Source organism: Dermacentor silvarum, chromosome 8, assembly GCF_013339745.2.
Source record: "Dermacentor silvarum isolate Dsil-2018 chromosome 8, BIME_Dsil_1.4, whole genome shotgun sequence".
Lineage (NCBI taxonomy): Eukaryota > Metazoa > Arthropoda > Arachnida > Ixodida > Ixodidae > Dermacentor > Dermacentor silvarum.
In genome coordinates, this window is record NC_051161.1 from 86,041,934 (window position 1) to 86,057,499 (window position 15,566).

The 15,566-nt window shown below is 47.7% G+C and overlaps 1 protein-coding gene across 1 annotated transcript in view; it reads left to right on the forward strand.

Annotated features, from left to right (window-relative positions):
* LOC119462257 (probable glutamate receptor) overlaps window positions 1-15,566 on the forward strand; it is a 177,625-nt gene that overhangs the window by 112,976 nt on the left and 49,083 nt on the right. Inside the window, exons 3-5 of the mRNA XM_049672907.1 lie at window positions 4,425-4,493; window positions 5,145-5,330; window positions 5,394-5,479. Of these exons, the coding sequence (XP_049528864.1) occupies window positions 4,425-4,493; window positions 5,145-5,330; window positions 5,394-5,479 (341 nt within the window). The remainder of the gene's footprint in view (window positions 1-4,424; window positions 4,494-5,144; window positions 5,331-5,393; window positions 5,480-15,566) is intronic.

Genomic DNA, 15,566 nt, shown 5'->3' on the forward strand with positions numbered 1-15,566 from the left:
CAGTTGTGTGGTACAAATGCAGCCAAGCCTTCAAAGATTGATATTGATGATGACGATACGACGACGACGACAACGCTGGTGATGATGATGATTATTCATGGAATTTTATGGCACAAGGGCCAATGATGGCCAAATCGCGCCATGAAAAGCGCTTTCAAAGGTTGTCCATGTGGATAGTAACGATTGCAGTCACGTAAAACAAGCTGTAAGTCTTCAGGAACACTGCACACTGAATACATCCGCGAGTCTCATAACTGAAGTTTGCATTCTAAGTAGTTGCTGTAACCCACATTGGGGCTGCTATAATAAAGGCATTCTCGTTTTTGGCTATTGACGTCTCGTTGCACCTTTACTTCAAAAGGGGATCAAGTTTGTAAAGGGATTCGTACTAGAGCACTGCACGGGCTCGGGCTTACCCGAAAGCCCGGGCCCGGCCCGGCCCGTGGTCCGGGCCAGGCCGGGTAGAGGAGTTTTTTAACGGGCTTGGGCACGACGTGTGCTTTTTGACGCGGGCCCGGGCCGGGCTCGGGCTTTCTGCGAGTTATTCTCGGGCTTCTCGACTCTGAAAAACATGTATTTTTCGGTCTCGGGCCGGGTTCGGGCCGGTTTCGAGTCGGGCTCGGGGCGGGCTCGGGCTTAAGGTAAAGGGGTGGCGGGCCGGGCCGGGCGGGTAACGTAGATTATTTCCGGGCCCGGGCAGGGCCCGGGTCTCGCCATAAAAGTTTTGATCGGGCTCGGGCGGGTCGTCCAATGTAAAAACGGGCCCGGGCCGGGCCCGGGCCGCAAAAATCGGCCCGTGCAGTGCTGTAGTTCGTACTGAAGGTTCGCGTCACATGACCCAGAACGTTGTGAGCGCCATGCGGTAATAATAGACGCCAGAGTCACAGCGTTCTCCCTCGAAGACAGTTATTTCAATCAACTCTGTCAAACATTGCGATGTGCAGCTTCCGCCAAGATGCCGGCATGAACATTGACCCTTACGCCACACTAACCAGGCTACCACTGCAACACAATATTGTGATGTAGTTCGCTGGCTCCGATGATTTTATCCGATCCTCGGACCATATCAGATGGGAAGAACCCTTTTGCTATATATCGCCACGTGAACTAACCAGATTGCGACTCGCATACATGAGCCAAGGGCAATACCTTAATAACAACAATCACAGACAGTTTAACTTGCAGAGTGGAGAGGGACACTCCCACCTAAGTGCTTACCCTACGAGGGACACCCTAATACAACATACACTACAGTTGAATGTCTGGTTTCTGCAGCCACCAGTCACCTTCAAAATTCAACTCATCTTACTCATGCTTGCCCATGGTGGCTGACTTACGTCACATCCACGGATGATCAGCTGTGCATGGCTACATACATTGAATCACCCAAAATGCGAGCTTCCAGCTAGATTCTGGAGCGAGGCGCTCGATAACTTCCTAGTCACTTACCAGCTCATATGTTTCAAAGTAATTTTATTTATCCCTCTTTCTGTCTCGCTCTCTCTCGCGAGTGTTGAACTGCTGCCCGATGATACCCGCACTCAGTCATCATTCATATTCATCTTGCATTTTATTGCTTCGTGTTTGTGACGAAATCTAGTCTGACTTTTGCTAAAACCATATTTTTTCTTCACCACTGTTCGCACTGTCACCGGTTACGTGTATGCAGAAAATAATTCCGCACTTGCAGCTCTTTTCGTATTATTGTTTTTTAACCCGTTGCGCGCGCTTCTGCGGAAGCGGAAGCAAATCTATATGCATCTCGCGCAGATTGCAAGACATGTGCGCCAGCTGCTGCCTCCTCCCACTTGCCTTCGCTACAAGAAGACGTAGTCATTCAATTTGAATTGCAAACTGGGGCCTTGGGTCTCAATCTAGGCGCTGCAGTATGCCAGACGAGCGGCGAGAATTGTGTAGCATACTCGCATATGTCTTTCTTTTACACATTTCTCGCCGTGGCATTGCCGTGCAACAAAAATCGTGAGGCTTTGCTACGCTGTGCCAGACGCATTGTGTCGCGGGACTTTCAAGCGCTCCTACACCGCTCCCATTTCCTAATATTGATATACGCTGTAAATCACACACTGGCCAGTGGTACACATACCGTTAACCGAACATTTGATAACGCAACTACGAGACTGCAAGAAATTGTGCATATCCTCATTACGCGCAATGAATCAATGGTTACAGTTTTTCCACAAGGTGGAAATACAGGTAGAGTGATTGATTGGATTATTTGTAATTAATAATACAAAATACCTAATTAAATAATTTATTTATTTATTTATAACCTGTCGACATCCATGGTATCATCGCGTATCGAAACTGCTTGTGTGAATTGCGGTGATTCAGTGCGGTTTTGAAAGAAATACAACGGCAAGTGCCGAAGCAAGCTTGATGTAGGAAGAATAAAGACAAGAAACGAATCTTTCTGGGCTAATTTACAAGCATTGAATGGGCAATGACGTTATCTATTGTGAAGTTTACGTAAGTGCCTGGGGAACGAGTCATCTGCTAAAATAAATACGTAGTAATTCGACCTTGTGGTTTGGACAAAACCATGTTGTTCCTCCACAGCACAAAAAGAAAAGAGAGAGAGGGAGAGAGAAAGGTGGAGTTTTTTAATATTTAACGGAGAAGACAGATATCCTGCAACTCATTTAGCACCTCATTGCCCTCAGTCTTTAGGCCTGCCAACTACAAAATAAACCCCCTTGTTTAATCAAATAAGCAGTCTAGGAAAATTCAGAACACTATTTAACTGCACATAGGAACATATCATCGCTTTCGAGAAGCCGCTAGAGATTACACTTGGACAGTAGTATCTCCACAAGTCCGTCTATGGTCTGAGAAGCGATGTCCCTGGCTGGAGCTAAATTTTCGACCAGGCAACTTGTCTTCATTACGGCATGAACCCATAAAGACCAGTCTCCATGTCGAAATATTGGCCCCAATCTGAAACATCTCTTGTCAGACAACTGTTAATCACTCCAAGCCTTCATTTCTAAGGGGAGGGGATAGCTTTATTTAGCTGCCTCGCCCACTTTCGATGGATGTCCGCTAAGTGCCCCCAAGTTTACTCTACTCCCGGATAAAAAGCTGGAGTATAGTCAACTGGGGCACTGGGTGTGTTCTAGCTGGTGTCTTGTCAAGCAGACAACATGAACCACACGTTAGGTGCCCAAATAGACTACATGCTGCTGGCTGCTGTCTACCCTCGTCGGCAACCTGCATCACCGGGTGTGGGCCACTTAGTATGTGGCCGAACTTACAACTTCGGCACTGCGTATGTGATACTAGTACGTGCCCGTTCTTGGTCGATAACCCAGAACAGACGTGTGAAGGTGACACAAGTAAACTTATAGCTTTATTTAGCTACTCGACCACTTTCGATGACAACGGCCGATCTCGCAAAGCAACAACTGGGAGTAGAATAAAGGTCGGAGAGAGGAAGCGCCGGTGCGGAGGAGAAGGAGAGCAAGGACACCGGATTTGATGGCGCGCTCGTGGGTGACAGTCACGCTGAAGGGAAGGGGGAAAGTGAGGAAGGCGCACACCGGCTGCAAGCGCCCCATCCGCAACATACATTTCCGCGTTGAGTGCGGCTGCTTGATGATTAGCCATTACAGCGAAGTTGCAGCCAGAATGTTGGGAATAGTGGGCTGCTTCTACGGTGTTACTGAGGGGCTGTGATTACAAGATATACTGTCCGTGGTGTCACTCAGCATTGTTGTTGGCAGCAGTATGGCCGCTTGGTGTGTATTCTGATGGTTTGTGAGTATGATGGTTTGGGATGGTTTGTGAGAATAAGGTTTGTGATTTATGCATGTCATGTGTATGTGCAGCAGGTTACACAAGAAAGCTATCACTGATTTTGACAATGATATTCGACGGTTTCGGCCACAATGTTTGATTCCTAGTTCTGTCTTATTTTTTTTTAATTTGTCTTCTACTGTATTGTTCGCCTCCTCTTGCCATTTCCAACACATAATCTGAAGTAGTAGACCCAGCATATTTCTCTCTCTCCCTCTAAATAGTAAAAAAAGCAATGATATTAGCCAGTTCTATAGAATGATACTCAACGCGTGCGATATGATGAGCTAATGAGCTCCGTTGCAGGCTACTGTCGCCTGTCCACTTCCTTGCATGAGAACCTTCAGTTGCGCATTTTTGTGCGGAAGTAACTGAGCTTTTAAATTTTAGTCATGACAGTTTATCTGGCGACTATGCATTGGCCTACTTATTTCAATATCTACGCTGGGATTCGCGCATGCTCAGTTACCAAAATGGAGCAGATAAGGGCAAATGGTTAAAGAGAATGGCGCATAAGTTAATACAATTTAAATATACGCAAATTGTATCAGTGCAACATCTTCATACCTTTTTGTTTTTATCCATTTGTTGCCTCTAGGAGGCCGACCTAGGCTATCGGAGACATCACTATTACTCGAGAACGCCTAGACTACATCGATTTCACCACGCCCTTTCTGCAGGTTAGTATTGCGCTCCTATTTGGTATCTGGTGTTCCGTGGGACTGTTGGTGGTTCTACTGCTTTCATAAATAAAAAAAAGCATTGTGCAAAGCCTTCCTCGTGTAACCAGCAATCCTCACGTGACTTTTAGTGTGCGAAATACCTCACCCTAAATTACAGTTAATCAGTTGTTTGGGAGTGTTGCCGAAGTGCCATTGTTATTTCACTCGGAAGGACGGTACTTCCTTGAACCGTGCAAATGAGGCGTATTCGTGAATATGGCCGTTAGCTACAGTCTGTGTTTTGCTTATGCAGGAAGGCAGAAATAGCGCATCTTTCTTCGACACGTCTTTCTCTCTTACACACATAATATTTATGAGCGTGAGCATAGTAACCCATTCCGCTCGGCTGCCCTTTACAGGCAGAACATTCGGGTGAGCGACCAGAGAATTGTTTGAGTTTATACGTTCAACAGTTTCAGCGGATTCGCTCCCCAATCGTGCTCGCTCGTCTACGTCCAGGTCATGAGTTAAACGTAGACACTACGAGAGTCCACCACGCGCTCGCCATGGGGCTCTGTGTGCATCAAGTGGCATGGGCTACGGTGTTCCTGGTTATACAGATTATGACTGTACCTTCCCCTCCTTGCCTTATTCCGGTACTCTTCGCAGAACGATCTCGGTGTTCTGTACCGCAACATTGACCGTGAATTCCACGATCGGCCTGCGTTCCTTCGGCCCTGGACTGGCGAGCTTTGGCTCTGCGCAGCTACGGCAGCGCTGGCCTCATCGCTGGCGTTGGCGTTCGCGTCGAGGCTCAGCGCGGCCGAGTGGGTGCCCGCCAGCTCTTCGAGGTCGGTGGCCACGGCGAGACGCTACTCCTCCTGCGCCGCTTATACAAAAGCCCCCAGGCGGGTGCAGACCCTGCAAAATCGATTCACGCTCGTCGACAGCCTCTGGTTCATCCTCGGCTCGCTGCTCCAGCAAGGCACTGAGGTGTTTCCCAGGCAAGTGGCTGTTTCATTGTTGAATAGAGCTTTGAGACCCAGGATCCATGGACAGAGGGTATTATGGATAGAATATCGAGAGAGCAAGGTAGGGACATCATCTGCAAAAGGCGTCCGATTGGGTACGCGCACACAGTAGCAGGGAGAGGAGCGAATGGGAAGATGACTGAACGGAAGAGGTGGTTCTCTAGCCACGTGAGTCTGAAAAAATGAAGCGGTGATTTAGCGTTAGATGCAAGAATAGTGTTAGGCATTACGTCGCGCCTCTTTGAGGTCCCGGAGGGGCCACCTCACCCCTCATATAGGAGACCGCCAAAATGCTTGCGTGATCTTGCCCATCTTCTGATTGCGGATAAGATGCTTATGCGACCGCCGGGCAAGGTAGCCGGTCTTTGATTTGCGCTCCCGCGTCGCTGTGCCGATGACCGCTGACGAAAGCGCGGCGCCAGCCAATCACGAGAATGCAAGCGAACGTTTCGAAAGCGCAACGCTTGCGCGACCTCGCCCAGGCGCTCACTCGGCACACGCCCTGCCTCTTCGAGGAGCCAAGTGCAACTGACGGTGGTGCTTAGCAGAAAACCACTGTCATTGCTCAGCGAATTACACCTATGCTTTCCTGTCCTTCCGTGCTCGCAGACTTCATAAGCCGTAATTATATATATATATATATATATATATATATATATATATATATATAATATTTTCTAAGCCCGAGGTCGTGGGATGGAATCCCAGCCACGGCAGCCGCATTTCGATGGGGGCGAATTGCGAAAACACCCGTGTACTTAGATTTAGGTGCACGTTAAAGAACCCCAGGTATTCCAAATTTCCGGAGTCCTCCACTACAGCGTGCCTCATAATCAGATGGAGGCAAAAGGCGTAGCGCATCAGACACAGGACACAAGGGGAAGAACACAGACAACAACCACGTCTGATGCGCTACGCCTTTTGCCTCCATCATGTTCTACCAACAAGCCCAGAGTGCAACGTTAGTCAACCTCATAATGAGATCGTGGTTTTGGCGCGTAAAACCCCTTAATTTGATGTTTTTTTTTTCTTGTAAGCTCTCCCATCCCAATTCTACCTCTACCATTTGGCCGGCTTGTCACACTTCACACATATACTCTCTGCATGCGAAGGCACAGATTTCGGTGACGTCCACCCGCCGTGGTTCCTCAGTGGATATGGTGTTGGGCTGCTGAGCACGAGGTCGCGGGATTGAATCCCACGGCGGCCACATTTCGATGGGGGCGAAATGCGAAAACACCCGTGTACTTATATTTAGGTGCACGTTAAGGAACCCCAGGTGGTCCAAATTTCCGGAGTCCCCCACTACGGCGTGACTCATAACTAGATCGTGGTTTTGGCACGTAAACCCCCATAATTTAATTTTTTTTTCGGTGACGTCCGTGTACGCAAACAAACTGTCATCAACTGCATTGGCTCGATCATCGTCGTCTTCTTCCGCAGCTGGCTCGTTGGCGCCCCTCGGATTGCGCTCGTGCTCGTGCTCGTGCTCGGCACGCGCTTGTGCCACTGCTCCCGCGTTCGTCGTCGTCGTTTGCTTCCACAGCTGGCTGCGTTGCCGCTAATCCTCCCAGCGTAGAATTTCACTTCTCTTCTGTCGTTGTAATTGGAAGGCCGCGTTTACGGGGGTATGAGCCATTGCTTAAGAGGGTATGAGCCATTCATTGTCTTACGCAACGGAGAGATTTAATTTTGAAGCAATTTAATTTCGATGAATCGCAAGTGGCAATGACGAGTGAATGCTGCTAACCACGCCGCCGATCGAGCAAACTCGGAACATCGAACGCAAGCGACAACGGCGGACAGCGGGCATACCGTCAGTGACGTCGTTCTCTCCGTCGCAGCCGTCGCTTCATTGTTAGTTTAGGTGCACTCAGGACAAGCTTCGCTTACCTCCATTTTCCGGTAGGGGAGTGAGTGGTTAGTTTTTGTACTTTATCACTCCTACTGCTAACGCATTAAAAAAATTCACACTGCAAAAGGCGATCACACAAGCAAGTCGTTCTTGAAGAAAAATAGTAAGTACCCTCAAAACCTTTTACGCTGATGAATCGCGATTTATTTATCTAACTTATGGATAAGAAATGTTTCGAAAATTCACAGCATGTATACGCTGGTGTTTCAGTCTCTTGTATTTAGATAAAGACTGTCCAGTTGTGCTGATGCGATAAAGACCGTTTGTCTATGCGTATAAAATTGAGGACAGTCCCGTAATAAATCATCAGTGTTCTCGAATCAACCGCGGACAGTGTTCGCCTCCACATCTGATATTCTGGTGAATCAATTTGTGGCCTATTACAGTGTCAAGAGAACAATTGCACTTCTTGGGACAAAGTGTTGTTTTGATGCTAATTGAAGCTTTCCTGGTATGGTTGCCCCTGTACTAGTATAACCCCACTGGCTTACAACGGATTTTCGCGCCAGATTCAGGCGCCACTCCAGACGTGGAAATACAGTGACTAGGAAAGGCATTCGATTTGAGGACCTTGAGTACACGAGATTTATATTCGGCTCCTATAATCCACGCCACCTAATGACATGCTATAGTTGTACTCTTTTAACTTGTGGTTTGTAACAACTGCAACGGCACTCCGTTTTTGTACTCAAAACCTCGCGATACATTCAGGGAAGGTGCCGTTCACCGAAAAGTCTAAACAGGGGGGTGGATACTGGCCGGAACTAACCTTGCTTTCCTTTGAACATAATGGAACGCAAGACATGTGTGTAGGTCAGCGTGTGCTGTTGGCAGACAGACATACAGACAAAGAACTTTAATGAAGGTCCTGAGAAGCTCCGTTGCCCCCTCTCAGGGAGGCGACAAAGCCGCGGGCCGCACCCACGTCGGGACGGGGAAACCGAGTTCTAGCGCCGCATCGTGGGCTCTCTGGACAGCCCAAATTGGCGTGACTGGTCGGAGCTCCGAAGATCAGAGCTCCACTCATCTGCAGTGCATCGATGCGGGCCCCTCTGTAACGAGGGGCATCCCCAGAGCATGTGGTGTAAAGTACTACGTTTTGCGCAGCTAGGGCAGTCTGGACTAAAGCAGTCTGGATTGATGTAGTGAAATAAATTCAGGTTGGAATATGATCCCGTCTGAATCATGCGTAGTGTGACAGCTTGAGGTCTGGTTAGTGTGCCGTGTGGGGGAGGGTATAGTCTCCTACCAAGGTAGTAGTGTTTGGCAACCTCGTTGAAGGTGGAGAGATTGTCACGGAACTCGACGGGCCTAGAATCGACGGAGCCTAGACTCGCAGTGGCGTCAGCACGGAGGGTTAGTTCGCGCGCTTGGACGTGTGCGATGTCATTGAGGTTGGGGAGGCAGTCGAGTTGGGGTTCGAGATGTGCCGGGAACCACGGTGATTGTATGTGGCTGGATGACTTTGCCTTTGAGAATTCGATTAGCTTCCTCTGCGATGGTACCAGAGGCAAATGCCTGAACCTACCGCCCTCGAGTCAGTAAATATTTCAGCTCTCATCGTCGAGAAGTGCAAGAGCGATCGCAGCCTGCTCTGCCCTAGCCGAGGTGCTGTCTCTGATGGAGGCCGCACAAGTGACGTGTCCGTCGTGATTGACTACCGTTGCGACGAAGTCCGATGTGTGCCCGTACTGGGCCGCGTCAACGAAAGCGACCGTGTGAGGCGAGGCTTTTATCTCCGGAGCAATAATTCCACAGCCCTAGCTTTGCGCCTGCTTGCATTGCGTTGTGGATGCACGTTTTTGGGAAAAGGAGCAACCATAATGTTGTCCCGTAGGTAATCTGACATTTCACATGTTCGTTCCATCGCTACAGTGGAGCCGATTCCTAAGACCGCGAGAATCTCCCTCCCCGCATGGGTGCTGGACAGTTGTGAGACTTGAGCCGTTTCCTGAGCCTCGATGATTTCGTTGAGTGCATTATGTACACCTAGTTGAAGAAGGCGGTCCGTGCTGGGGTTTATTGGTACTCCTATCACTTTTTTTATGCTTTTACGGATGAGCGTGTCCAGCTTGTGCCTTTCAGAAGCGTCCTACTTGTGCATTGCAGCCACGTAAATTATGTGACTCATTAAGAATGCGTGGAATAGCCGTAGGAGATTGTCCTCCTTTAGACCGCTCCTCTTGTTGGAGATTATATGGATTAATCCAATCATGCACTCCGTCTTGCTTGTGATTTTTCTGAGCGTCGTGATGTTACCTCCGGTAGACTCGATGAACATTCCCAGCACCTTTAGGGTGTCGACCCTAGGAATGCTCGCCCCGCTTTTGGTGTGTAGTTCGAAGTCGACTTCGTCCAGGGGCTCTCAACCCCTCGGTTTAGGACCTTTGCGGACCGGTCTCTAGAGTAGTAGTTGTCGAGCATCGTAGGCCTGTGTCATCGAGGAAGGTTTCAGTACGGTCGACTGCTTCTTGTAGGCTCGATTCCACTTGCCCTTCGCTGCCACCGGTGCACCAGATAGTGATGTCATCGGCGTATATCGTGTGGTGAACTCTTTCGATTCCCGACAGGGATACCGACAGTTGCCTGAGGGCTAGGTTGAACAACAAGGGCGATAGCACTGCCTCCTGAGGCGTGCCTTTGGGTCCGAGTGAATAGCCTTCTGATTTGTGGCCTCCAAGCTTTAACGTGGCTTTGCGGTTCTCCAGGAATGATCTTACGTAACCATGAAAGGCTTGTCCTAAGTCGACAGAAAATAAGAGCACGCAGCACGTGGGATTTCGCACATTCCTGTGCCTAAGTAAAGCACGCAATCAAGGACACATAGCAGAAGGCTGGGCGTCACCCATCATCAGCATAATTAATTGCTCCATCTCCCTCAGATAACCTCAAGAAGACGCAATTACCAGATGAGTTCCACAAAACTCGTGAAGATGGAAGTGTGTTAATGAAAGAAATTGTTTGCATCTCATGTTCTTTTCTCTCTAAGTCAGTAAACTTTTTGGGGCATTGTGTCATATTTTCGTTAGGAATAAGATTTGTGAAAAACAGTGTTGGTGTCCTTAGCATACGGCGACAAAGACTCCTATAATTTTCATCTCAGTAAAAAAGGGGGATTTGATTTGCGGGATACATGTGAGAATCCACCTTGTATTTTCATCGCAATTAGAAAATAGCATATTTTTAATGTATCTATAGGGTGATACGGTTCACTGTTCAGCTGCTGGCTCAAAGTTAAGTTTAGCTTATTCCGCAAAGCATGAAAAGGCAACTCATCCGCTTTTGTATGTTTGTATGTGTGTGTGTGTGTGTGTGTGCGTGCGAATAGGTCATTGGAACAAAAACAAAAGCACTAGCTTTCGAACTAGACATATTAATAACTTCAAGCAAATACACCGTAGGTTGTCTTGCGAATAGAGTGTGTGGCACGCACGCTGAAGTTAGCATCAAGCTCCATTCGGAAGGGACCTACTTTCGCCAGACTTTGTAGTACTGTTTAAATTTACAACTTCACTTTCCAGCTTAACAAAACACGTTACGTGTTTCGTAAAATAGCCCAATTATGCGACTTTTGCACGCAGGGGCGCGATAACGTAAAGTCATTTCATTCAGAGTTCAATCGAATCACCAGGTGTCAAATTTACTTAACCGGGAGCACAAGCGTGGGTGGAGAGCCGCAGAATTTTTTTCAACAGACAAATGAAACACTCTCTTAGTTTACAGGAGGTCCTTCTTATTTGATTTTAGAGAGAATAGCATTGCCTACAGTGACAGGCTTTTCTTATCTAAGCGGCTGACGAGAGGCGAGGAGCGCTCAAAAGTGGAGAGGGTCTTGGTGGGACCGAGCCATCGGAGCGAAAGTAGGTTACCGCGGGAACGGCCTCCAAGTTTGCACACTCTGGGAGGTTTTGCTCCAGGCAACCTACTCGCACGGAGAGTGCGTAAGTTCAGTGATTGGTGTGGCTCGATTTGTGTTTGCACCGGGGCGTTCGCAACCGAGGGATTATCATGCCTCAAAGATTATTTCAGGCGCTCTGGTACTGTTGCTGTTGCTTGGATGAGGCGAGAAAAAAGTTATTTGGGGCGGCTAAAATCACTGAATTGGTAGGAACGGCTGAAGGACTACGAGGGGCAAAGTGCGTGCTGGCTGGCACCTATTATTCTCAAATGCATTTTTTACAGCGTAAGCCATTATAGGCTCATTCCAATAACCGTTTCAGTTCGCGATGGTGTCCGCCTCCACCGCCACCACCGCCGCTGGTGACCGTAACCGCTTTCACCGGAAATGCGAAAAAAAAAACATACCCGGTCCCCGCCGGGATGAAGCCCAGGGCTGCTGCGCGGGCTTCGGATACTTTACCACTGAGCCACGCAAGCGCTTACTATCCCGCAGCGGAAAAATGCCCTGTAAACGCGCCCTAGGCAGGCGCGCAAGCGCAAACGACCCGAGCATTCGCCAGTATGGTGGCGCCATCTAGGTAAGGCGCCTGCAAACGCAGCGTGTGCCGGCGCAGACGACGAGATGCGATTCATACGAGGCGCGCAATCAACGCGATCCCGAGCTGCCCGAGCCTCCGCCAGTATAGTGGAGCTCGGGCATATGTAAGTTGCATATAGCAATTGCATGCTGCATGTAACTGAACCTGGTTCACTCAAGCAGTCTAGGTGACTATTTGTCACAAGCCCGTTTTGAAGATTCCAATGAACAATCAAGATCATCAGCAACGTACCATGCCACGGATCAAGGGATGTGAGATGTGTGCCACGTATTCTGGATACCTCTTCGGTACACCTTATGGCATCTCCTCGCAAGGTACGAACCGATGCCGAAGAAGGTAATTGGAGAGCTACGTGCGCGGCTACAACCAGGCATCATCGGGCTCCGCAGACTGCTGTGCAGAGAGCATTACAAGCCGCAGCTCGCCGTCGACACCGGGCGGACAGTTCAGATCGTTCTCGTCAAAACGAGGCGAAGAGACTTTGCCGCGAAGACCCTGTTGTGCGTGGTGCCGAAATTGGAGCTACTCTTGAGCCGCTCCACCAGCTTACGCTGTGACTGTGCTGCGTGTGCCACGCAGGCCTGTGACTTTTCTTTCTGCACACATACACCGAGTACATTCACGTGGGTACGTAGGAGTGGAACGTCAGTGCAAAACTCCTTCATGTCCCGGAAACGCGCGATACTTCAAATTTACTGGGTCCCGCTGGCGTCGGCGCTTGCTTTCTTCGTTGCATTTCTCCATCGTGATAGGGCGGGAATTAAGCAGGACATAGCATAATCCGCGCAGATTGACGAACCCATTAGACAACCCCAGGGTGCCTAAATTAATTAGGAATCACCCACTATGGATCGCCGCATATTCTTATCGTAGCTCTGGCACGTACCCCACTAAATTATTTTATATAACATTTTTATGTGAAAACGTCAAATGGCCAATTGAGCGACACAGCCAGCGTATGCCCTCTGCCATACTAGGCATAGGACAACGCAAGACGTATTCACTGAAAGATAAGCAGGGTAGTATGATCAGCAATTTCGATAATGTTGTAAAAACAGCGCAAGAATTCTATACCGACCAGTACAGTGCCCAGTGCAGCCAAGCTACATTCATTCGAAGTAGTGATAAAGAGGATACAGAGGCTCCTTCTATAACTAGCGATGAAGTTAGAAGGGCCTTGCAAGACATGACCTGGCGAAAAGATGCTAGAAAAGAAGGAATAGCAGTCGATTTAATCAAAGGTGGAGGGGATATCATGCTTGAAAAGCTTATGGCCCTTTATACGCAGTGCCTCATGACTTCATGTGTACCAGATAGCTGGAAGAACTCCAACATTATACTAATCCATAAGAAGTGAGACGTGGAAGAATCGAAGAATAATAGACCCATTAGCTTGCTTTCAGTATTGTATAAAATATTCACCAAGATAATTTTCAATAGAATCAGGGAAACACTTGACTTCATTCAGCCAAGAGAACAGGCTGGTTTCATGAAGGGACATTGTACGATGAATCAGATCCATGTCATCAATCAGGTCATCGAGAAATCGGCGGAGTACAATCAACCTCTTTGTATTGGTTTCATATATTATAAAAAAGCATTTTATTCAGTAGAGATACCAGCAGTAGTACAGGCATTGCGTAAACAAGAAGTACAGGAGGCCTACCTGAATATCTGGTCAAATATCTACAGATTCCACAGCTACCTTGGTTCTCCACAAGAAAAGTAGAAAGTTACCTATTAACAAAGGGGTCAGGCCAGGAGACATAATCTCTACAATGCTATTCACTGCATGCTTAGAAGAATTTAAGCTCTTAGACTGGGAAGGCTTAGGAGCGAGGATCAATAGCGAATATTTCAGCAACCTTGATTGAGCAAATTGAGCAACCTTGCTTTAATACAACAAATGATTGAAGACCCTAACCGAGAAAGTGGAAGAGTGGGGTTGAAGATTATTATGCAGAAGACTAATATAATGCTCAGTAGCCTGGCAAGGAAACAAGAATTCAGAATCGCCAGTGAGCCTCTAGAGTGTGTAAAAGAGTATGTTTGTCTAGGTCAATTACTCATACGGAACCCTGATCATGAGAGGGAAATTTGCAGAAGAATATAAATGGGTTGGAGTGCATACGGAAATCATTGCCATATCCCGACTGAGAGCTTACCACTGTCGTTGAAAAGAAAAGTGTACAATGATTGCATTCTACTGGCGCTAACATATGGGGCAGAAACTTGGAGGGTAACAAGGAAGCTCGAGAACAAGTTAAGGACCGCATGAAGAGTGATCGAACGAAAAATGTTAGGCCCAGCGTTAAGACACAGGAAGAGAGTGGTGTGGATCAGAGTGCAAACGCGGATAGCCGATATTCTAATTGACATTAAGAGAAAAAAATAGAGCTGGGCAGGCCATGCAGTGCGTTGGACGGATAACCAGGTGAATCATTAGGGTTAGAGAATAGATACCAAGAGAAGGGAAGCGCAGTCAAGGACGGCAGAAAACAAGGTGGGGCGATGAAGTTAGGAAATTTGCAGGCGCAAGTTGGAATCATTTATCGCAAGACAGAGGTAATTGGAGATAGCAGGGAGAGGCCTTCGTCCTGCAGTGAACCTAAATAAAGGCTGATGATGATGATCTCCTCTGTAGTAGCGAAATGACACCTAAACTCGCATTGCCATAGGCCGCCACTCCACGTGACAAGCGCGCCTCGACGGAGCAGAGCGGGCAGAAGGAAACACCTGCAAAGCACTAGCGCGCCAGGTGTTGCGTGATGGGGAGAGGGCATCGCCGCGTCGGTGGCCATGCAGCGTCGGAACCGCAAGCTGCTGCTGCTTGCTGGTTCGGACCTCACGTACCCCTTATGTACATTACTCGCAGCACAAAACTCGAAGGATCGACCAGCGCCGTTCAATTGGACATTAATGCTTTCGCATTCATAACTTAAAAGAAATGCTTAGGTGTCGCGTCGTCTTTGGAGTTGAATGGAGTCATCGTCTATCCAAAAGGCATTGCTGACCTATTTGCAAAGTCGCAATGATCTTTGAGGAAATAAGTGTTAAACCAATCATTATTTTTGTCTTCGTTCGGTTTCATTTCAAAGACAGAGCTTACTCTTTCCACTAGTATTTCTTTTTCTTCCTCGTTGTTTTTCTTTTCTTTCTTTTTTAGTAAGCTTACATGTTTGTATAACTTTTTGAATGCGCTTATGCATTGCATGACTGCTCAAGTGATTTTTTCTTGTAGACTAATATCCTGGTATAAATTGTCATGTGTGCTTGGTTATGAATTATTCTACTTATTACTGATCAAATGATTATTCTTTGCTTCCCGGCCCCCTATGTAATGCCCTTCAGGACCCTATATAAGTAAAAAAATGAACCAGTAAATAATTAAATAAACACTACCAACAAAACAGCTTGCGGAGAAAGAATTTCCGAGAAGCAGCACTGATGGTCAGCATGAAAGAGTTTTTCTTTTTTTTTTCTTTTCACAGCATCGTAGATAAAACTGATAAAACTGTCTTAAAATGGAAGCCGGTCAGGCAAAATATATAAAATGGAGATGCCAGTGAGAGCGTAAACTAGGTAACACTCGTTAAAAAAAGATTAGCTGTTCCAAAAGTAATGATTGGTATAGTCAGCGGTTCTC